This window comes from Rutilus rutilus (assembly GCF_951802725.1).
Source record: "Rutilus rutilus genome assembly, chromosome: 14".
NCBI classification, from domain to species: domain Eukaryota; kingdom Metazoa; phylum Chordata; class Actinopteri; order Cypriniformes; family Leuciscidae; genus Rutilus; species Rutilus rutilus.
Genome location: NC_140219.1, coordinates 9,787,603 through 9,809,260, shown reverse-complemented (window position 1 = coordinate 9,809,260; position 21,658 = coordinate 9,787,603). Strand labels below are relative to the sequence as shown.

The window sequence follows — 21,658 nt, the reverse complement described above, 5'->3', positions numbered from 1 at the left end:
TACAAACAACTGTTGCGTCACTTCAGAAAAAACAGAGGATAATGTGTGATAAGCGGTTCTATTTAAAGTACTTGTTCCCCAGGTGATGCAGCATAACTTTCTGAAAACACATTTCTGAGGTTCTACAATGTCGTCTTTGGTGGTTTTGACTGCTTTTCTGGGCCTGTTTAGTTTAAATCAGGCCACTCTGCCAGGCTGTAAGGAGCTCATAACGCCACTAACCCTGGAGGATGACTCCAAAATTGTAAGTGCATTATTTATATGTTTTAAAGCAAGTATTATTTCAAAGTAAACAAATACAGCATGCTTATATAGGACAATAACGCACTGAAACTTCACAGCTTCTATTTTCTTCCAAACAGATCATGGGGAAATGGATCTTCCTTGAAGGCATAGCTGATCACCACTTATTTACAGACATATTGAAGTCTGTTAACAGCTCATGGGTGGAGTTTGGCCCAAGCACTCTTACACTTGCAAACACGTTATCTCTCAGTCAAGGGAACATGATGTAAGATTGTCCTGTTTTTAACATGCTTTGCTATATTGAATTTCATCATGACCAGAATTCTGAATCAGATCACTCTCCCCCTCAGGAAAGGAAAATGTGAGTTTACCAAAATCAACACAGTTCTTAAAAACAGTACATTTTATGCCAATGGTAAGTTAACAAAAGCTTATTCATTTCAGTCCAAACTTATGAGTTTCGAGCACTAAGGAATGTTAAACTGTTGTTTGATCCACAGAGACTGACACAATATCAGAGGGAAACTTCTTGCCATCCTGTCCAGAGTGTCTCACCATGAGCTTCGTCAGCCAATTCAAAAATGAGACCATAAAAACGCTGTACTTTTTCAGTAAGTCACAAAATCCATATAGATGTAGACATTAAAGTTAAAGTAATGCATTTCATGACAAATTGTGTGCGATGTTTCCCTCCTTGCAGAGAGAGAGTTAAGCAACCCAACCGAGTCTGACATGGACATGTACTGGAAGCAAGCTGAGTGTCTTGGATTCAAAAGAGAAGCCCAGTACTCCTATGATGGTGTAACAGGTCAGTATGGGTTTCAGTTTAATTTAGTTTATTATTATTCAGTTTAATTTTAACTCATGATACAGAAGTTCCAGGTAAATCTTTCACGAACATGTCAAGGTCATAATTTAACTCTCAAATAAAAAAGAAATCCTAATGAATTGATATGCAATTATTTACATATATAATGCACACTGTAAATTGACATTTTCTTTTCTTTAAATGTAGCTTTTTTCTTTCTTCTCTCACTGCAGAATTCTGTGTCGAAGTACAGCCCATCTGACAAGAAGCCAAGTTTGGACAAATCAGATCAATAAATCTTTTTTTAGCTGCACAAAATAAATAAAATGTAAGAACCACTATAACAAAAAGAACAATGTGTCTCTGTTATTCATCTTGGTGTGTATTTTTAATAAAAACCGTGATACATTTTTTTAAAAACTCATAAAACTTTATCTGTGACTTATAAATCACATCATAATGTGATTTATAAATCACATTATTTATAAATGTGACTTTGTGGGTAAGTTTAGTATCTTTTGGGATTGTCCTCCTTTCTAAAGGCTCATGGTCTTTCTGACAAGGGCATGCCCACAGTTTTATGCACTCAATTGATTCCAATTCACAGAACCTATTGCATCACTTCAGAAAAGAAAGATAAGTGCTATGTGGCAGGCATGTTAGAGAAACAGACCTTCTGTGCAAGTATAAAATACAGAAGATGCTTTCCAGGTGAACTAACATGCTGCTCATGATAAAGAAGAACGTAAATTATTTAAAACATCTGGTCTTGCATTTGGATACAAAAAATGCCTGAAGTTGCGAGAGCAACTACAATTACACCTCAAAGCAAATCAATGAAACCAAAACTAGAAACGGGTTCATGTTTTCAGTGTTGTTAGAGACTACCATCAATGTTGGGTGCAAATAATTAGTAACCCAATTACTGTAATTTAATTACTTTTCCCTTGAAAAAGTAAAGGGACTACTCTTCATTGTTCTGTATTTTATTGCAGTTACTTCTTGCATTATACTGTATAGACTATACAATCATTTCTTATAAACAATAGTGGATTTAACGTGAAAATGTAATGTTGCAAAGTATGTTTTTAAGGTAACCTTCTCCCCTTTCACACTGTGGTCAGTTCAATGATAATTTATGCAATTGTATATTGTTTATTTGAAAGAATCATATTGTTCAACTGGTCGAGGTTTATGGGATTTAGAGATGAATTAGTAATAAGCAATCTAATACTTTTTAAGATAGTAATTACAGTAATCTAATGACGCTGTTAAAGATGCAATTGGTCTAGTAATTAATTACTATTTTAGAGTAACTTACCCAAAACTGACTACCATACACCACTAGGTGTCACTTTCCCCCCATATAATCCTCCATGGAATCCGAAATCTCCAGGTCACTCAATGTCCAAAGTGTCGGCAATAGCCTTACAAACAGATCAGTCAGACTGGAAGTCCAGTTAGACCACCCTTAAGAACAGCTTTGAGAGACTTTTAACCATCTTTAAGCCAACTTATCTGAGGCATGTCTGACTGTGACTGAAAAAAAAAAAAACATTATTTCTGGTTAGTTATAGATAGATTTGGTAGTTAGGCAAATCATAATATTATTTGTAAATTAATATTTTTAACAAGTAAAATGTCCATATTTCTCTATAGGTTATGCATGGTAACAAAACTCTTTGGTCTTGACATTCATTAAACACAGTACTCATTATTCATTAACAATTGTAGTTGTTTTCTAAACTACTTTAAATTCAAGCAGATCCACGTAATACTCCAATATCAAAGTCTAATACTGACAGAAATATAGGCATTTAAACAAAATAGGTTAAAAATAACAGTACCCTACTAGCAGCAGCGTCCTCATGAATATGCAACGACTGGATGAATATTCATGAGCTGAACAGGTGGAGGATGGCGCCGCTGCTGTTTAAAGGTGTGAGGGGTTTATTTTTTAACTTAGTTCCTCGTGCAATACAATGTTATCAGCTGACAGCTCGTTTTGCGACAATGAATGTAGCTGGCCTGGTGTGGACAAAGTAGGAGTCCTTTTAAAATGACTTTCATTAAATACTAAACATTATTCCAGTTCAACCAGACGTTACGGGAAAGAAACGGCAGCTAACATTTTCATAGTGGTAGCTTGAGGATTTTGCCTTCCTAAGAGCGTACGAGTAGTGTTCCTGTATTCCTGAGGATGAGATGAGGCCCTGGCATGGCAAACTTTTCTTCCTCGCGGGTTTTGTACTATGTGTGTTGACGTTAACCTCCTGGCACACATCAAAGTCAGGTGAGTGTCATCATCTTATAATGTGCCTGTGCGGATGGCCTCTAAATTATTCGGATTAGATAACTCTTTTTTCTTTTTTTTTTCTTTGCTATATGTTTGTTAATTTCTCTTAATTGAGAGTCTGATTGAAGTGTAAATTAATGCCAATGATATCGTAATTGATACTTTTTGAGAGATGGAAACCTTGTCATAGATACGTCAATTTTGAAAGTTGTATACAGAAATATAGCCTATAAATTAATTTAAAATGATTTTATATCTATATTTTAATTTATTTGTGGAGTGAGGATAAAAAAAGAGAGAAGCAATCTTGGGCTTTTTAATAAAGAGATCCAATCCTGCTCGTTTTAAAGCTAGCATGTTCATTAGCCTATAAGTTTGAATCTAAACTCTGCGGGAAGATGTGATCACCCCTGGTTTAGAGATATATCCAGACACCACAACTGAAATAGCTTTTACTAAACTTTTATTATAAGCTTTACTAAGATACACTTGTTACCAAATGATGAGTTAAAGGAATAGTTCACCCAAAAATGAAAAGTCTGTCATCATTTACTCTCCCTCAAGTTGTTCCAAACCTGTATGACTTTCTTTCTTCTGCTGAACACAAAAGAAGATATTTTGAAGAAAGTCGGTAACCAAACGACTGATGGACCCCATTGACTTCCATAGTAGAAAAAAAAAAATATATATATATATACTATGGATGTCAATGGGGACCAGCAACTGTTTAATTACCAACCTTCTTTAAAATATCTTCTTTTGTGTTTAGCAGAAGAAAGGAAATCATACAGGTTTGGAACAACTTGAGGGAGAGTAAATGATGACAGAATTAAAAATTTTGGGTGAACTATCAAGACGTGGTGGAATGAACGTCAGCTTCCCTATCGCCAGACACACCCGCATTGCAGGAACTCATTCTTAACAGTTCTTGAAAGTTGTTCAGCCCTTTCCAAGATGGAAAAATATTTTGAAAAAGGTGATTTTGAAAGTAAAATTCTAAACACTCAATTAGACAAATAATGTGTTTAACACGTTAATTAATTGCATTGTGACATCGTGTGTGTGTGTATATACATACCGGCAAAGTGTGAAATCCCGGTATTGTATAAGAATGCCTAGGCAATGTATAGAATGCCTGATGGTTTTTGGCAAAAATACATTACCTAATTAAGTCGCTGTTTGGATTATTTAAGTCTATGACTGGATCATTATTGGTGTGATTATTATGTTTCTAGCATGTTTGGGGACAGTTCTTTTAACTCTAATTGATGGAGTGTGTAGCTTTTCATTTCTAGTTCACCCAAAAATTGAAATTATCCCATAATTTACTCACCCTATACACATATTGGTGTATATGACTTTCTTCTTTCAGCCAAACATAATCAGAGTTATATTAAAACATATATCTTGGCTCTTCCAAGCTTTATAATGGGTACCTGAGATTTTGAAGTCCAAAAAAAGCGCATCCATCCATCATAAAAGTAATCCATACAGCTCCAGGGGGTTAAAGGGTTAGTTCACCCAAAAATGAAAATTCTGTCAGTAATTACTCACCCTCATGTTGTTCCAACCCCGTAAGACCTTCGTTCATCTTCGGAACACAAATTAAGATATTTTTTATTTTTTAAGCGACGAGAATACTTTTTGTGCGCAAAAACAAACAAAAATAACGACTTTATTCCACTTTTCATTTCTTTCTCTCTGGGCCTCGAGTCTTTTCATGTAGTGTTTAAGCGTAGCGCGTCTGTGTTGCACGTCACCACGTAGGCTCACTATTGGGCGACGCTGGTCACGTGTGTGCTACGTGGTGACGTGCAACACAGACTACGCTTAAACACTACGTGAAAAGACTCGAGGCCCAGAGAGAAGGAAATGAATAGTGGAATAAAGTCGTTATTTTTGTTTGTTTTTGCGCACAAAAAGTATTCTCGTCGCTTTATAAACTTAAGATTGAGCCACTGTAGTCACTTGGACTATATTAACGATGTCTTTAATACATTTTCTGGGCCAGCAAGTTATAGTGTCTTAGAAGCCTATGGAGGAGTGATCCAGCTCTCAGATTTAATCAAAAATATCTTCATTTGTGTTCCGAAGATGAACGAAAGTCTTACAGGGTTGGAACAACATGAGGGTGAGTAATTACTGACAGAATTTTCATTTTTGGGTGAACTAACCCTTTAATAAAGGCCTTCTGAAGTGAAGCAATACATTTTTGTAAGAAAAATATCCATGTTTATAACTTTATAATCTTGCTTTCGGTAACGGCCGTACGCAAGTCTAGTTCCGGTGGATGAGTAAACTCAGAATCTCTATATATGGAGATCTAATTATGTCAGAACGGACTTGTAATGTAGCCTAATTAACAAGCTGATCAAATCGTTTGTGTATTCACATATATCAAATCATATATATTTCGAAATGCCAAACAACCACAACAACAAAGTACAGCAAAGCAAAGAGGAATTTCTGGAGCTCATTAAAGGGATAGTTCACTTTGAAATTAATTTTTGATATGTTTTAGCTTACCTCAAGGGCATCCAAGATGTAGGTGTCTTTGTTTCCGCAGTAGTTTCAATTTTGATATTTTTAGGTCAAACCGTTCTTGTCTGTCAGTCATATAATGCAGGTCTGTGGTCACTGTCTCAAAACACAAGCACAGAGTCCAAATTAAAACAATTCCCCATCGTCCAAATGAAACAATTCCCCATCATAAGTACACATTGATGGCCTAAGACACGAAACGAGCGGTTTGTGTGAGAAAACGAACAGTATTTATATAGTTTTTAGCTCTTGAAAACAGCACACGTCCAAATGGTCTGACGGCGCGGGCGAGTATAGATGTATACATAGATGTCGCCTTGGCTACTGCAGTTCATTGGAACGAAACCGTAGCAAAGCGACATCTAGTGTATATATCTATGCGGGTATAGATGTATACACTAGATGTCGCCTTCGCTACTGCAGTTCATTGGAACGAAACCGTAGCCAAGGCGACATCTATGTATACATCTATACTCGCCCGCGCCGTCAGATCATTTGGAGGTGTGCTGTTTTCAAGAGCTAAAAACTATATAAATACTGTTCGTTTTCTCACACAAACCGCTCGTTTCGTGTCTTAGGCCATCAATGTGTACTTATGATGGGGAATTGTTTCATTTGGACGATGGGGAATTGTTTTAATTTGGACTCTGTGCTTGTGTTTTGAGACAGTGACCACAGACCTGCATTATATGACTGACAGACAAGAACGGTTTGACCTAAAAATATCAAAATTGAAACTACTGCGGAAACAAAGACACCTACATCTTGGATGCCCTTGAGGTAAGCTAAAACATATCAAAAATTAATTTCAAAGTGAACTATCCCTTTAACATAGATGAGTATTTACCATCTTTTGCAGCATTTATTCAACACTGCGGACTTCCTTAAACTACAGACTTCCTTAAAAGATAAAGTTATATGGCATAGTTTTTGTTTGTTTTTTTGTCTGCAGAAAGCCAAAGGAAGCATGCTGCATGCTGCCCCCCCACACACATATTTTTAGGAACTAATTATTTTCTGTGAATTCAACATAGTGAATTCAACAAATGCTGTTGATAAAGCTTACCTTGTTTTGGCCTGACATCCCTTTAATTCACATCCAGAGATGATTGGTGTTCTATTCTCCAGAGAACTTGCCATTGGAGCTGCATATGGTCTATGAGAGGTTACTGCGGGCAGAACAGCGCGGGGAGGTCTTATCAAAAGAGCTGCTTAAAGTGCTGGGCCACCTACAAAACCACAGCATTGCTCTATCTAATCTCTCAATCAGCAACTCCTCAGGTGAGTCCAAGCACTTTTCCTTCTGTAATATTTGTGTCTGTTTGGTTATTCACTATTTTATCTGCCTTTCAGCTATATTAGAAGAGAGAATCATTCGGCACTTGTTGCCTTCACAGCCTAATGCCTTCATCTACTTGCCTCATCTGAAAGAGCACAATGACAGTCTGAAACCCATCGTTCACCTGGGGCAGCGACGCACTGGAGGTCTGTCTCCCATTATAGCTTTTTGCGACTGTATAATTGCAGTGCTTGCAATTTGCAATTGAATTAAATTTAAACCATGTCTTATGCCCGGTTTCACAGACAAGGCTTAAGCCTAGTCCCAGACTAAAATGCGTGTTTGAGCTGTCTTAAAGGGATAGTTCACCCAAAAATGAAAATGATGTCATCATTTACTCACCCTCAAGTTTTTCCAGGCCTGTATGAATTTCTTTCTTCTGCTGAACACAAAAGAAGATATTTTGAATAATGTTGGTAACCAAACAGTTGATGGACCCCATTGACTTCCATAGTATTTTTTTTCCCATACATGAAAGTTAGTGGGGCCCATCAACTCTTTGGTTACCCATGATGACAGAATTAACATTTTTGGGTGAGCTATCCCTTTAACTGAAAGCAACTAGCACTGGGATATCTTAAAATATGTCAGTGCCATTGTTTTGTCTCAAGATGCACACCAGTTATGTTTTTAAGGCACGTTTATAATAGCTTTTTAATGACCTATAGCTGCTGTTACACTGCAGATGGTGTTTATGCATTGTTTATGCAACTTCCTGATGCTTGTTTAGTGTTATGTAAACACTAAAAAGAAGCAAAGCATCTCTGTTGCAGCCTTTCAAAACCTAAAGCTAAACCTAAACCTAAGCTTAGCTGAAACTTGAACACTTTTTTTTTCTGCCTAGCAAGCCCTACAAACCTAATGTCCTGTATTGTATTTAATATTTTTTTATTATAATTTTGAACATATGCTTTATGTTTCTTTTTACTTTGTCAGTTATGTTGTTTCTAATGGTTTTAAACACATACACAATAAATGTTTTATCACTGTAATGCATTCACCATAGGCTGACACAGTGTTTAACTGTTTTTGCAGTGTCTCTGGTGTTTGGAGTGCCCACCGTGTACAGGCAGAAACAGAGTTATCTAGTGAACACACTCCAGTCTCTCCTATATGACCTTTCATCTGTAGAGAGGAAAGATATTGTCATTGTAGTCTTTGTTGCCGAGGTAACCCTTAACATTTGCTCTTTGTTTTCTTATATCTCTCCTGGCTTTTCTGTTCTATTGCTCTGGTAAGGCTGCATTCAACTTCATGGTATTATATCATCTCATTCCTCTTAACCTCTCTGTTTCATTTGGTTTTGTGTTGTTTTTCTGTTTTCTGTAGTTTAAATACTTGAATGTTTTGACTAACATTATATATGGATTTTTGATAAAGCTGTGAATGAAGAAGACCCTAAAGATAGTTCTGGGACCGTTAGCTTTGAGGCTATCTATATGCTAGTAAATTTCTTAATTGACAGTATTGCTCTTTTCGGAAAATATTTGATCAAATCTTGCCGTGTTTCCAAATTACTGTCCAATCTCTTGCTCTCTAGAAGGAGAATACCCCTTTCAAAGTATCACCTGCCCCTGACTACCAATAGCACATAAAGCACATAAATAAATGCCTATTGGCCAAAAAAGAAGAGGAATGGGGTCTTTGGCCTAACTTTCTGCTCCAATAGAGATGAATCCTAAATGATTTTTAACCAAGGATTTTGGTGATGTTGTATACATCAGCAAAATTGTTTACAAAAAGAAGTAATAAAAGTCAGACTTGGCTGAGCTGATCTAATGAGAATTTGTTGGCAAAATGAATAATAAAAGTTGGATCTGTGCTAAAAATTTGTTAAATGTTCTTCATAACGTTTTCTGCTTCATTTTCTTATTATTTCAACTCTTCTCCTTTTTGGTGCACTTTTTACTTGTTTGATCTTGGACTTTTGGCCCTGTTTATTAAATATGAGATTTGGTTTGTTGATTCTTTATTTTTTTTATTTTGAACTTTATTTGAATTAGTACACATAATAATTATTTACAATACACTAGCATTAAGAATTCTCTTTTGCTCACCAAGGCTGCATTTATTTGATTAAAAATAACTCATTTCATATATTTTAAAATGCAATGTATTCATGTGATGCAAAGCTGAATTTTCAGCATCATTACTCCAGTGTCACATGATCCTAACGAAATCATTCTAATATGATGACTTTGTGCTCAAGAAACATTTATTCTTATTATCAATGTTGAAAGCAGTTGTGCGGTTTAATATTTTTGATTTTTTTTGATGAATAGAAAGTTAAAAAGGACAACATTTATTTGAAATAGAAATCTTCTGTAACATAAATGTCTTTACTGTTACTTTTGATCAGTTTCATGCATTCGTATAATTTCTTTGGAATGGTACTATTTTATTGTTCTTTTCATTGATGTGTATTTTCATTCTTCTCTTAGACAAATGCAACTTTTGTGAACGCTGTTGTACAGAGTGTACAGACCAAGTGAGTGTTTCATTAACAACTCATCTGTTTCATATGAGATGTTTCATCTTTCTGTAAGCTGGCTGTGCAAGTAACTGATCACAATTTCACTCTGTGTAGTCTCCCAAATGCTGTCAGTTCTGGATTGATTGAGGTGATCTCTCCATCTCCTCACTTTTACCCAGACTTCAGTAACCTGAAGGAAACTTTTGGAGACCCTAAGGAGCGAGTCAGGTTAGTGCAGGTTGTGCAAATACTGTGAGTAACTGGAAAGAGATGGTTTATTAATGTGATCCATTTGTTTCATTGGTCACAGATGGAGGACCAAGCAGAACCTTGACTACAGTTTCCTCATGCTGTATGCGCAGTTTAAGGGCTCATACTATGTCCAGGTAATGCCAAGACAACGCCATACAACTCATTGATAGCTCTATGTTTAATTGTTTTTATAATCAGTCTGTATTTTTTGCATGTGTTTCAGCTAGAAGATGATATTGTAGCAAAGCAAGGATTCTTTGAGTCCATGAAAAAATATATAGAACTGGTGTTTTCCGAGGAGTGGCTTTTCCTGGAGTTTTCCCAGCTGGGATTCATTGGTCAGTGTGTTGTCCTCTCCATTCATTAATGTCCTATCCTGTTCTCTTCACTCCGACCATTTCTCTTTGTTCAGTTGTTTCATTCGTGCACCGTTTTGTTATTTGGACATAACAGTCAGTGTCAGTTCCAGAAGTGGAAAGGAAAAATAAGCCCTCTTGGTTTGAAAACAAACACATCTACTGCTAGAATTTGCTTACGGGCGTATTTGCACTTAAAAGAACAATTCAGTTCACATACTGTCAATTATTTAAATAGTTTCTTAAATGAACCAGGGGTGCGTTTCCCAAAAGCATCGTTAGCCAACTTTGGTCGCAAACATACTATTTACTATGACCAAATCTGTGATACTTTTTGTGTCCTAGCATGAATTTAAGCATATCGCTGATTTTTCAATTCTAGGCAAGCTTTTTCGCTCATCAGATCTGCCAATGATTGTGGAGTTCATCCTGATGTTCCACAAAGACAAGCCAATCGATTGGCTGCTTGATCACATCCTGTGGGTTAAAGTGTGTAACCCAGAGAAAGACTCAGTAAGTTTTGGTATAATTGTTTTTGTTTGTTTGTTTTTCAGTGAGATTGATGTAAGGCATATCATTGTTCATCATTATAATTCTTTGCACTTAGAAACATTGCAGTGATGCGAAGGCCCGACTGAAGAGAACTTACAAACCCTCATTGTTTCAGCATGTTGGTTTGCATTCCTCGCTGCCTGGTAAAATACAAAACCTAAAGGTATTTTAAATTTCCATTTCCTTGTAGGAAGCTTTTCAAATGTGTATACTGTATATGCTAGGGTTTAGTTTCAGTAAACTAAAACTTAAACCATAAAAAACATTTTTTGTTACTTAAAATAAAATAAATGAAAAACAAAACAAACGTATTTTATTTAGGCTAGTTGCCAAGTAAATGGAAAATATATATAAAAAAAACGAATTAAAAATAGTATTAAAAACTATAGTAGCATAATATCAGAAGCATTACTAGTAGAATAGTGGCTACCTACTAAACCATCCAACAGTAGTATAGGTCTGTAGGTTTGGACAACAGCTTATCTACATTGCAAACATGACATTTACATTATTTATATTGGCACGTTTTTCCATAGTGACTTACAAACTCGGAATAACACAGCTCAAGTGATTCATCTTAAAGGTGAAGTGTGTTATTTCTGCTGTGCAGTCTGATGGTTAGAGAGTCAGACTGTTAACCTGATTGAATGAGTGCACTATAATGCCCACTGTGGTTTGGGACATCACTACAAATGACTGTCCCCTCAAATAGTGCCCTATTTAAGGGTATAAGGGGTGATTTTGACCCATTGCAAAGTTTATATCGAATCTGCTTCAGCTCATCTGCATGTGATTTCATGAAAAGCTTGATTAACTGGTTCTGGTGTGTTTGTTTAAAGTTAGAGCTAAATTCTTTAGGACAATGGGTCCCCTGGAACAAGGTTGAAGACTGATGATTATAACGTCAAAAAGAATGACACACTTCATTACAGGTGCAGCAGTACAAAGTTTTAAACGTGTCCAGAAAAGATTTCACATGAAGCCTATTGAGAGAGCGTTCTAAATCACTCACTAATTGGATTCCATTTCAGTTAGGATGCTGACTTCGAAGGCAGCTGCTTGTGTTGACAGTATACAGCAAGGAAGCTCACTAAGTTTTGGAAAAGAGCTTATGTGTTGTCTGTATTTATATGTCATATGCAGGATAAAAATTTTGGGAATCAGGTGCTGTTTAAAGGCCACAATAATAACCCATCTGCAGAAATCAGCAGCAGTCTGGAGAAATATCAGTCTCACTCTCTGGAGAGAGCTTACAATGGAAAGGACTTCTTCTGGGGCCTCACACCCAAAAGAGGAGATTATATTCTCTTCACTTTTTCCAAGCCTCAAGCTGTCAAAGGGTGAGACACCAGCAAAGGACATTTATGTGATGAGTATACATAAGTTTAAACTGGTACAGGCAATCTTGCTAAAGTGCTATAGTTTGTCTTACAGGTACATTTCTGGGTAAACTATCCCTTTATCTGTGTGCATTGTAAATATCTCTTTATTTGGATGTATAAATATAGAAGTAAAAGCCCAGCAGCAGTGTAAATGTACCCAGCTGTCTGCTCCAGTGAAAAATTGTTGACCAGTGACTTCAGTTTAAGCTCCTTTGAGCACGAAATTCTATATAGCCCATGTTTGTTCAGGAGCTGAATACACTGTGACAGCAAACTTTTTAAATCCCCCTGAAGCACACACAAAAGAGTTTTAGGAGGCTCTAAAATGGCATCAAATTAACTAAGTTAGGATCTAAAATTTAGTTGCTTTTTGGCGATGGCCTTGTAAAGAAATCTGAACTTTCTCAGTATCTGTCACTTGACAAAGAGTGGCGTAATGAACACAGGGAAATTCCTGGCTGCCTAAACGATTACAAAAAGATAGAGAAACAATGAATTGTTTAAACTGTACACATAACTTAACTATGCGTAACCTCCTAATCCAGTCATCAGTGAAGTTTAAAGGTATCTTGTGGGTTAAACACAAGCTCTAACTTTAACTCTAACAACAGCATCTGTGGAATGAGAAACATTTCGAAAAACATAGTGTAACACAAATGGACTTCCAATGAAACTTCCACTGACTGATTTAACTTGTATAACAAGTATGTATAACTTGTATGACTGATTTAACAACTCACTTCCAGGTACCTTTTTCGATCTGGCAATATTGAGACAAATGGTGACCGGTTTTACAACACAACAGTGGAGGTGCTCCCTACTAATGTAAGTATCATGCCAACACTATTTCTGGTCAAGTTACCAAAGTAACACTCAAAATATCTGCTTTCAGCAAATTGTGAAATATTATTAAACACTATTAACATTGTAAATGAAATAGAGTCTTCCTACAATCCTACTATATTGTGTTGTGTTTTATTTGATTACATCATTTACTGTGATTCATGGGACTGTAATTAATTTTCTCATAAAAGATGTTAAGAATACAGTTTTATTATTATTATTATTTATTTGTTGCCGTTCATCTCAGGTTGGTTGCTGGTTGGCAAAAGTTTTTGGAAATCCCTTAAATTCTTTGAAATCCCTTGCCAGAACCAATTCCTCAGAAAAATGGGCGGTTCTCAGTTTGTGTTTAGTCTGTGTTGTTTGTGTAAGATATATATAGGTATTGTCTTACGTTAGCTTTAGACGTTGCATTGTGCATTGAGACGTATCTGACTACGCCCTTTATCTCTCTGTACATTTGTCTTCATTTGCTTGCAGTGATGATGCTGCCTTTCTCCTTTACTTGTTAGTCACCCATCTAAACCGACAGAAAGCTGACACCCATAACCAAATATGTGGCTTTGCATCACTTGAGATTTCGTTAAAGTTCATTCAAACTTTATCTCAAACCTGCTAGACTAGGATTTTTGTTACGGACATCCTTTTTTATTCATTTGCACCCAAGTACAAAGTGCTGACAGGTGCATGTCTGTCTGTTTTACAGAACTCTGTGAAAGAGAAGGTGGAGAGAGGAGAATTATCCTGCTGTAAACCCTCATCCGATGGCTTTGTCGAGATAGGTACACAACCATTACTGATTTCCTGTTTCTTTCTTTTCTTTTTTTCTGTCCCTCAATTGTAAAAGTTGCATAAATACAAGCAATTCACTCATTTAAGTAATTTACCGAGTAAAATACATGGTAAAAAATAAGAAAGTGATGATACTAGTCAGATATGAGTATCATCAAGCTAGCTGTGATGATAATTATGATTATTACAGGAAACTCCTGAAAGATTTGGCCAGCAAGTGAAGTCTGTAGGGTTAGGTATCAAGAACCGGTTCTTATTCAGAGCTGGTTCAGTTGGTTTGTTTTTTCTTCCTTGTTTTTTTTTTTTTTTTTTGTAATAGTGCTGAATGAATTTCATGAAGTCCTGTTTCATTAACATTTCTTGAACGTTTTTTTTCTCCTAGTGCACTGAGCACTGAAGCTGAGTGTACTGAAGCTATGACAGTGTATTTCCTGAATCTACCGGAATCTATATTTATTCAGCAAGGATGCATTAAATTGATAAAAAATGACAGTAAAACTTTTATAATATTAAAAAAGCTTTTTATTTCAAATAAATGCTGAACTTTCTATTAATCAAAGAACCCTAAAAAAAAAAACCTATTGCTGTTTCCACAAAGAATATTTAGCAGCACAAATGATTTCAACCGTGAGAATGATAACTTAAGAAATGCTTCTTGAACAGCAAATCATCATATCAGAATGATTTCTGAAGGATCATGTGACACTGAAGACTAGAATAATGATGCTGAAAATTCAGCTTTGCCATCATTTTAAAATGCATTCAAATAGAAAACACTTATTTTAATTATATTTCATATATATTATATAATTTTTCTGTATTTTTTATCAAATGCAGCCTTGGTGACCATAAAACATTCAAAAAACCTTACCGACCCCAAACTTTTTAACAGTAGTGTAGGCCTACATGTACTCGAAGCTTGTGAGACTTAAATTGGTCATAAAAGTAATATTTAATAAAATAAAAAAATATTTTTGTTTTCTAAAAGACTGATTAATAATGAAAGCATCAAGTAACTGGAATCTAAATTGTATTACATTTATTAAGAACCAGCTAGATTTCTTGATTTTAGTATCAACTACTGAAATATTGATGCAACAGCCATGAAATTGTGTTTTACGACTGTTAACGATCAAACAAGGTTATCAGACACTATTTGTCGATAACTGGTCGTAAACGTGAGCGAGTATGAATGTGCATGTCTGTAATGCACACACCCGCTTTGATTTCATCTCTCTGGACAAACCACAGTAAGAAATGTGAGAACAAAAACTGGTTATGTAAAAATGTGAGGCCAATGTCTGGGATCAAGCGCTTTTCATGCAATGTAAATTCAAAAAGGCAGAGGTTTCCATGTTCTTTGTGATGAGATGTTAACAATGTTTGTGTTTGTAGATTCTTTCAAGAATGGAGTGGCTGAGGGAGAAGTGAATGGTGCATTAGAAGAAATAGCGGCCATGAGACTCCTGATTCACTCTGATTCTGACGTCTGGGTTCTTCTCAGTGAGGTGAACCACATTCGTATCATCTATATATAACCTTTAGAAACATGCCTCACTAAATTGGGAAGGGCTTGAGATAACAATGACTTAATTCAGAGAAAGGCATGCTCACATGTGTATTGCATAACTCTAATACACAGAAGTGCAGACCCAACCCAATTTTGTTGACGTTTCACCAGGGAATTACACAATGGAAAAACACAATGATTCGTTTGCACATATATTTGTGTGAGGTTTTTCTCCCTTACAGTAAAATTAAATTAAAGTAAGGAAGAGGTCACAAATCATCTGTGTGACAAACAAATCCAGTCAAGTACTCGTAGGGCTTGTCAGGGCGGTTTATTGGGTCTTTCGTTAAAATGTAATGCTAAGCTAGTTTAGCATTCTCCAGCTCAAGTCATTTCCTTCACGTAGAAAAGTGGAAAGTTATATCTTAAAATTTCATATCATTAGAAACTAAGGACTCTTAATATGGTATCTAATCATGAAATGGCAAAAATGGCCACAATTGTTTTTATGCCTTTCGTCCCCTCGTTCCAAACAAAATCTTTGATCAAAACTTATTTTATTGTAATAACCATTTCACGAGTTCATTTGCAGCAGCAGCTTCAACTGGAGCTTAGATATACCCCCCAGTGGGACTACTAATGCTTAGAAGATCAGTCTGGTAGCAAGATGCCTAAATTATGTTGGTGAAGGTGGCGGGATGCCAAAATAGCTGTTGCTGGAACAAGTTGAGCGGCTGCTTACAGTATATGCTCTGGCAGTTAACTGAAAGATTAGATGGGTTCGCTCCTCCCGAAATTACGTTTAGGAACTTCACTTCATGCTCGATTTTGCCCTTTGAAAGTCCCTTTAGAATTTCGACATGTTTCTTTCAATATTCTTTTAATTTTTAAACTTGAATTAAGTCAAATTGTCCACATGATAAATTTGCATTATACCCCCGGTCTCACAGACAAGGTTTAAGTCTAGTCCCAGACTAAAATGCATGTTTGAGCTCTTTTAACTGAAAGCAACTTGCACGGAGATATCTTAAAATATGTCAGTGCCATTGTTTTGTCTCAAGATGCACACCAGTTATGTTTCTTTCTAAGACACGTTTATGAAAGCTACTTAAATGTCCTTATTGAACTTAGGCCTAATACTGGCCTAATCTAAGCCCTCTCTGTGAAACCAGGCCTTTATCTGCTAATAACAGTTTTTTATTATTAAATTTGTTAATAACAAAGGTGCAACTAAACCCTCAAATCCAATCATTATTACATATTCAGGTCGTTAGCGACCCTATACCATTTTTACGAAAACAGGCATTCTTTTATAAAACAAAAAATCTTGTTATATTGTTTATAATGAATTGATTGAGGAAAATTAAGAAGGTTGATGTCTAACTTTGAAAAATGAATGAGGAGGAGGGTAGTGAATGATGTCCTAGGTCACTAAAGACCCACGGTTTGCTTTTAAGGGTTAAATTGACAAATATTTGTTGGTTTTTAGTTTTATCTTTGCTGAGTTTCTTTTAACATCTATGCACTTAAAATTAGCATGTGTGTAATTTAACCAAACAGAAAACAGAAACAGAAAATGTATTTGTCTACTTTTACTAGTTAAGAGATCAGCAACAATGAAACAGTGAAACAATGAAACAATGACCATCTTTGTCATCAGTTCTCTGTACTCTGTAATTTGCATTCGTTTTGCAAAATTCTTGGAAATTCATTCACAGTATAAATCATCGCAGATGGATCTAAATAATTCTAAAGATGATGATAAATTAGAAAATTCTCCAAAAGTCACTATTATTCACCATTTTATTGACATTTTAGTTCTGTTGCAAGTCATTTAAATCTTGTCTTTACATTTAAAAAGCCTTTTTGAGAAAGTCTCTGGCAGTTTCAATAGCCTTGTTTTCAGCTGTGACACAGTATCTAAGGTTTGCTTAAAAGTCACGTCTCTCTCTTTTTGACAGATCTTTATTAAAGTTTGATGAGTTGAGGAGAGAGAAGAAATTTGAGCCGCATGGTAACATGTAATACCCCCTGCCGTGGACAACAGCCGCATGGTAACATGTAATACCCCCTGCCGTGGACAACAGCACACGCTGCTGGTCTGGAAAGGAACTTCCCTATGCTTGAACGATTGTGATTATGTGCAATCTTGAGGTCCAACGTAAATACTGAAGTATAGGATGTTTCCCTCATTTATGTGAGCAAAGTTTTTACACTGTTGTTTTATTGTGGTCTATGGTTTTGTTTGTTTGGTTTATTTTATTTCTGTCTAAATTATTTTTTTAAATGTTATTCATTATTTTGTTGCAAAAACAACTTAAAGAGACCACACACAAGGTATCTGACCATATTTTTATATTCTATCGAATTTAAATTATATGTCAATAAATGACAACTTCTAATTTCATCATTATGTGTGCTTTTCTGCTGATATAATATTCTTGCTTTTTTACTATTATTTCCGCCTCACCTGCATCAAGTGGAATTGCAAAGATAAGAAAAAAAAAAGAAAGAAAATGAAATTCCATTGGTCAGATAAACATAGTCCTGTCCAGTGCAATTGTTTCAGACTAATTGGGGTGATTGATTGCACTAACAGTATTATTTTAGTTTTATTGTAGTTTTATTAATATTTTGAATTAGCTTTAATTTGTATATTTTTAGTTTTCAATTTTAGTTGAATTTTTAGTCATTTCGTTATGTGCTTTTACAAATTTTCTGTATTCCCCTCCCCCCCTGCTATTTAGGTTTAATGTTTTATTTTTATTTTAGTGCTTCAGCTTAAACTTGTTTCAGTTTATTGCCAAGGCAACATTTCTAATTTTCGTTAATTTTTATTTCAAATTTCATTTTGTTTCAGATAACAGAAATATACAGTTCTCAGTTTTAATCTTGGTCTTGCTGTAGGTGATCATTCCAACATATTGGTTACTGCATAGTTAAACACTTGACTGTTTGTCCTTCCGAACACCTTTTGTGACCCTGTGAAAGATGAAGACACACATTCAGATGCATATTCACGATTGAGAGCAAGGGTTGAGGAGAGGAAGGCGTGTGGATAATAACGCTATTCTATGAGACTCAGTTCCTCACTCCTCTGATGAAAGCAGATGGGTACCAGAGACTATAGTCCTCCAAACTCTGGTGGAATATGTGTAGACTTGAATCCCAGATGAAGTGAGGTGACTGAACGAGAAGCAAACAACCACAGGGGCCTACAAAACCTAAACAGAAGGACTCACTCACAGCACAGCAAATTATTATTATTATTTTTTAATTAAAACAGGCATTTGCAATGCCACACAATGGTAAGATTCTACACATACAAACACAACAAATGCATAAAGATATTCAGAGGCACAGATGTAATGCAAGCCAGAGAACTCCCTTCTGTTGATAGCACCAAGAAAAGGGTCTAAATTTCATTCCCTGATCAGAATGACCTGAAATGTTTTCTCTCAACTTGAGTATAATCAGTGCTGATACAGACAAACAGCTCAGCGCAACTGTCATGCCATCACAACTGCACTCTCAACTACACAACAAAAGTGTGAAATACAAAATACATATTTTAAAAACAATTTAAAATATTACAAAATTAATATCGTACCCTGTGTGAACATAAAAAAAAAACTACAAAAACAACCTAACTAAAATGATTTTTAGCATGTTGAACAAAACCATTGAAAATTAAATGTAAACAAATATTAATACTGATAAATAAAACAAATGTAAACATTTACCATTTTAGTGACATAGGGATAAAACGAGTCTAGTGGAAGGGTTTATCTGCGTGGGGTTGTGGGTCTGGGAGAGAGGGATGCTCCCTTACTTCCGTTTGCTTTTGGAGTCAGTGGTCTGAAACACGCTAGATGCCGACATGAGGTTCTCAATGTACTGCCCAAGAACCTGATTCTCTGATTTTAACTTCAGATTTTCTTCTTTTACCGCGTCCACCCGAGCTGAGAGATCTACCAAAACGAGAGAGAAAAAGACTTAAAGCTTGTTATTTAATAAAAGGTTGAAAAGTGACCAACACTAAGGTCATGGGTTCGATTTAGGGAATGCATAAACTGATCAAATGTATACCTTCAATGCAGTGTAAGTTGCTTTGGATAAAAGCTTCAGCCAAATGCATGAATGTTAATGTAAATCTGTTAATATTAGGTAACAAACCAAGTGGTGCTGATTACTTGCCTTCGAGAGTATTCTGCAACTCAAGGACCTGGTTTATAAGTCTGGTTTTCTCCTCCAATTCCACCTGGTTTTCTATGTCCCCTGGAAGACAAAGTCACCATCAAAATAAGTTCCCCTTCCTCATTTCTTCACTTCTCTGATTAAGTGTTTAATAGCGCTATGGCGGGACAACCTGTCACTCACATGACATCACAGCAATAGCAAACTACAACCATCCAATCAATTCCCGATGGACAAAATCAGAAAGAAAAGACAACTTCTGTTTCATGCCAACTTTAAACACCTTGCACTGGGAAAGTCTTTAATGTTTATTATTAACAAAAAATTAAACTATTAAAATTTAATGGAGAATTGTTTTACAATATAATGCCCCTCCTTACTGTAATTTACATGTATTGATTAGAATTTACATTTAAAAAAAAAAAAGATTATTTTCATCCCTTTTTCTGTTTATTGTCAACTTCAATTTGACATTCATTTGATACCTTAATAAAATAAAGAATATGAAGAGAGAAAAAAAGAAACTCTAGACACTATGTTGCTGTGTGTGGTACTTTCTATAAAACAAAACGAAAAAATGCCAAGATTAATCCACACTCCACATTGGATCTTACCATCCATGTCAGAATTCATGGCGAAATACTCGTCTTCTGTTTTAAAATGCAGGGCTGCGACTCGAGTGGAAACACTTCAGGATGAGCACAAGGCCTGGTGGAAACTGTAAAAAATAAAACAAAAACAATAGACCAGGAGTTTGAAAAGACATTCATTCATAGATATGTGGACGGTGCACCCACAACCCACAACATTCGTTGATGCTGCAATGCTAGGCGCTACATATCTAAAAAGCATGCGCATTGTGTAACGTTATGTCTATTTTATGTAACATAATAGTAGCCTATATATGTTTGTAGATGGCCGAAGTCAAAATACACAAAATAAAGCGCAAAATAGTTTTATATCTTATTGTAAAACTGCTGCTAACGTTACTCAGTTTAGCTGCGGTTAGCTGACACACAGCTGATGAGGTAAACAAACCAAGACACTGCCCATTACAGTCCCCTCTGAAGCACAATTCATATCCTTCGCTTAAATGTATACTCATATAAATCTACAAAATAAAAATACATAAATTACATAATACCCAACCCTTCGAAATGTACAATTAGACCGGATGAAGAGGTGTCACACTGCACAGCGATGTCTTCTGGAGTCTGACGTCATGGATTAGGGATTAACCGGTGGTATTAACCCTTTAGATCCCACAACAAAAATCTTTTATTATAAAGGTAATTATTTTCCTAAGAAAATGTTACATTAACTAATGCAAATAAAGACTCAAAGTAAACTAGCGGTAGACAATGACAATTTTTGTACTACATTGACCCTCTTTTTTTTTATTTTTTATTATTGTGTGATGTTTCGTACAGTATTTTTATTATATCACTGTATGCTCATGCTCGTTTTCTCGCAATAAAACAAACAAACAAAAACGTTATGACTTCGTTAAACTAGTGCTCATTTCAAAGAATTGCTTCAAAACTGGTTGACTCGAGAACAGCTCGGACTGATTAAATACAAAAAGGGAACAAATCGTTCGGTCCAATTCCAACGAAACGTTCAGAGCTGCTATTTTTTGGGGGAAGGATTTTCAAACACTGAAAATCCACGTGCAAACAATATCATCAAGCATTTACAAACGCCTTTCATCTGTTAAACTTGAGGGGGAAATTACTTATAAATAACAGGCAAATAAGCAAGGCGCATTTCATGAGGTGTTGAGCTATTCATCCGGAGCTTGAGTAACGTTTATCTCTGGTAAATGGAATATTACCTTTGACTCTTTGATTGCTGGTCATGATTTGTTTGCACACAAAAGAAAATATTTTAAACAATGTGACAATGTTGGTAACCAGAGAGTTGACGGTAGCCATTGACTTCCATAGTAAAAAACAAAACAAAACAAAAAAACGCTCTGGTTACCAGCATTCTTTAAAATATTTTCTTTTGTGTTCAACGGAAGAAAGAAACTCATACAGGATTGGAACATCATGAGGGTGAGTAAATGATG

At 35.7% G+C, this 21,658-nt stretch overlaps 3 protein-coding genes across 8 annotated transcripts; 2 read left to right on the top strand and 1 right to left on the bottom strand.

Moving 5' to 3' along the window:
- Positions 1-24: 24 nt before the first annotated feature.
- Positions 25-1,410, top strand: LOC311304332 (saxitoxin and tetrodotoxin-binding protein 1). Of its 2 annotated transcripts, none has more exons than XM_084431292.1 (6): positions 25-244; positions 363-511; positions 597-661; positions 747-857; positions 947-1,054; positions 1,288-1,410. In XM_084431292.1, exons 1-6 carry the CDS (start codon positions 128-130, stop codon positions 1,314-1,316), a joined length of 579 nt encoding a protein of 192 aa, XP_084287418.1. In that variant the 5' UTR covers positions 25-127; the 3' UTR covers positions 1,317-1,410. The 2 variants fall into 2 exon arrangements, with proteins under 2 accessions (XP_084287418.1, XP_084287417.1); XM_084431291.1 differs by having other exon boundaries at positions 85-244; positions 342-511.
- Positions 1,411-2,973: 1,563 nt separating this feature from the next.
- Positions 2,974-17,879, top strand: LOC311303417 (alpha-1,3-mannosyl-glycoprotein 4-beta-N-acetylglucosaminyltransferase B). Of its 2 annotated transcripts, none has more exons than XR_014629754.1 (15): positions 2,974-3,347; positions 7,020-7,172; positions 7,245-7,376; positions 8,266-8,399; positions 9,672-9,718; positions 9,818-9,931; positions 10,014-10,089; positions 10,179-10,293; positions 10,694-10,824; positions 10,919-11,026; positions 12,065-12,203; positions 12,992-13,070; positions 13,795-13,870; positions 15,276-15,388; positions 17,352-17,879. XR_014629754.1 is itself a non-coding variant. In XM_084429871.1 (15 exons), the coding sequence occupies exons 1-15, from the start codon at positions 3,260-3,262 to the stop codon at positions 17,367-17,369; spliced, it is 1,581 nt and encodes a 526-aa protein (XP_084285997.1). In that variant the 5' UTR covers positions 2,974-3,259; the 3' UTR covers positions 17,370-17,879. The 2 variants fall into 2 exon arrangements, 1 of the variants encoding a protein (XP_084285997.1); XM_084429871.1 differs by having other exon boundaries at positions 12,007-12,203.
- Positions 17,880-18,665: 786 nt separating this feature from the next.
- Positions 18,666-20,820, bottom strand: scocb (short coiled-coil protein b). 4 transcript variants are annotated; one of them, XM_084429872.1, is made up of 4 exons: positions 20,737-20,820; positions 20,202-20,305; positions 19,588-19,668; positions 18,666-19,361 (listed from the first exon to the last, which is right to left on the bottom strand). In XM_084429872.1, exons 2-4 carry the CDS (start codon positions 20,218-20,220, stop codon positions 19,219-19,221), a joined length of 243 nt encoding a protein of 80 aa, XP_084285998.1. In that variant the 5' UTR covers positions 20,221-20,305; positions 20,737-20,820; the 3' UTR covers positions 18,666-19,218. The 4 variants fall into 4 exon arrangements, with proteins under 4 accessions (XP_084285998.1, XP_084286000.1, XP_084285999.1 ...); XM_084429874.1 differs by having other exon boundaries at positions 20,732-20,816; XM_084429873.1 differs by having other exon boundaries at positions 20,725-20,809.
- Between the last annotated feature and the right edge of the window lie 838 nt (positions 20,821-21,658).

Excerpts from the sequence above, each read along its gene's own strand:
- LOC311304332 (XM_084431291.1), top strand. The coding sequence starts at position 128 with ATGTCGTCTTTGGTGGTTTTGACTGCTTTTCTGGGCCTGTTTAGTTTA. Across the intron at positions 662-746 it reads CAGTACATTTTATGCCAATG|AGACTGACACAATATCAGAG; the intron begins GTAAGTTAACAA and ends TTTGATCCACAG. Across the intron at positions 1,055-1,287 it reads CTCCTATGATGGTGTAACAG|AATTCTGTGTCGAAGTACAG; the intron begins GTCAGTATGGGT and ends CTCTCACTGCAG.
- LOC311303417 (XM_084429871.1), top strand. The coding sequence starts at position 3,260 with ATGAGGCCCTGGCATGGCAAACTTTTCTTCCTCGCGGGTTTTGTACTA. Across the intron at positions 7,173-7,244 it reads CTCAATCAGCAACTCCTCAG|CTATATTAGAAGAGAGAATC; the intron begins GTGAGTCCAAGC and ends TCTGCCTTTCAG. Across the intron at positions 13,071-13,794 it reads TGGAGGTGCTCCCTACTAAT|AACTCTGTGAAAGAGAAGGT; the intron begins GTAAGTATCATG and ends TCTGTTTTACAG.
- scocb (XM_084429872.1), bottom strand. Across the intron at positions 19,362-19,587 it reads GTTGCAGAATACTCTCGAAG|ATCTCTCAGCTCGGGTGGAC; the intron begins GCAAGTAATCAG and ends TCGTTTTGGTAG.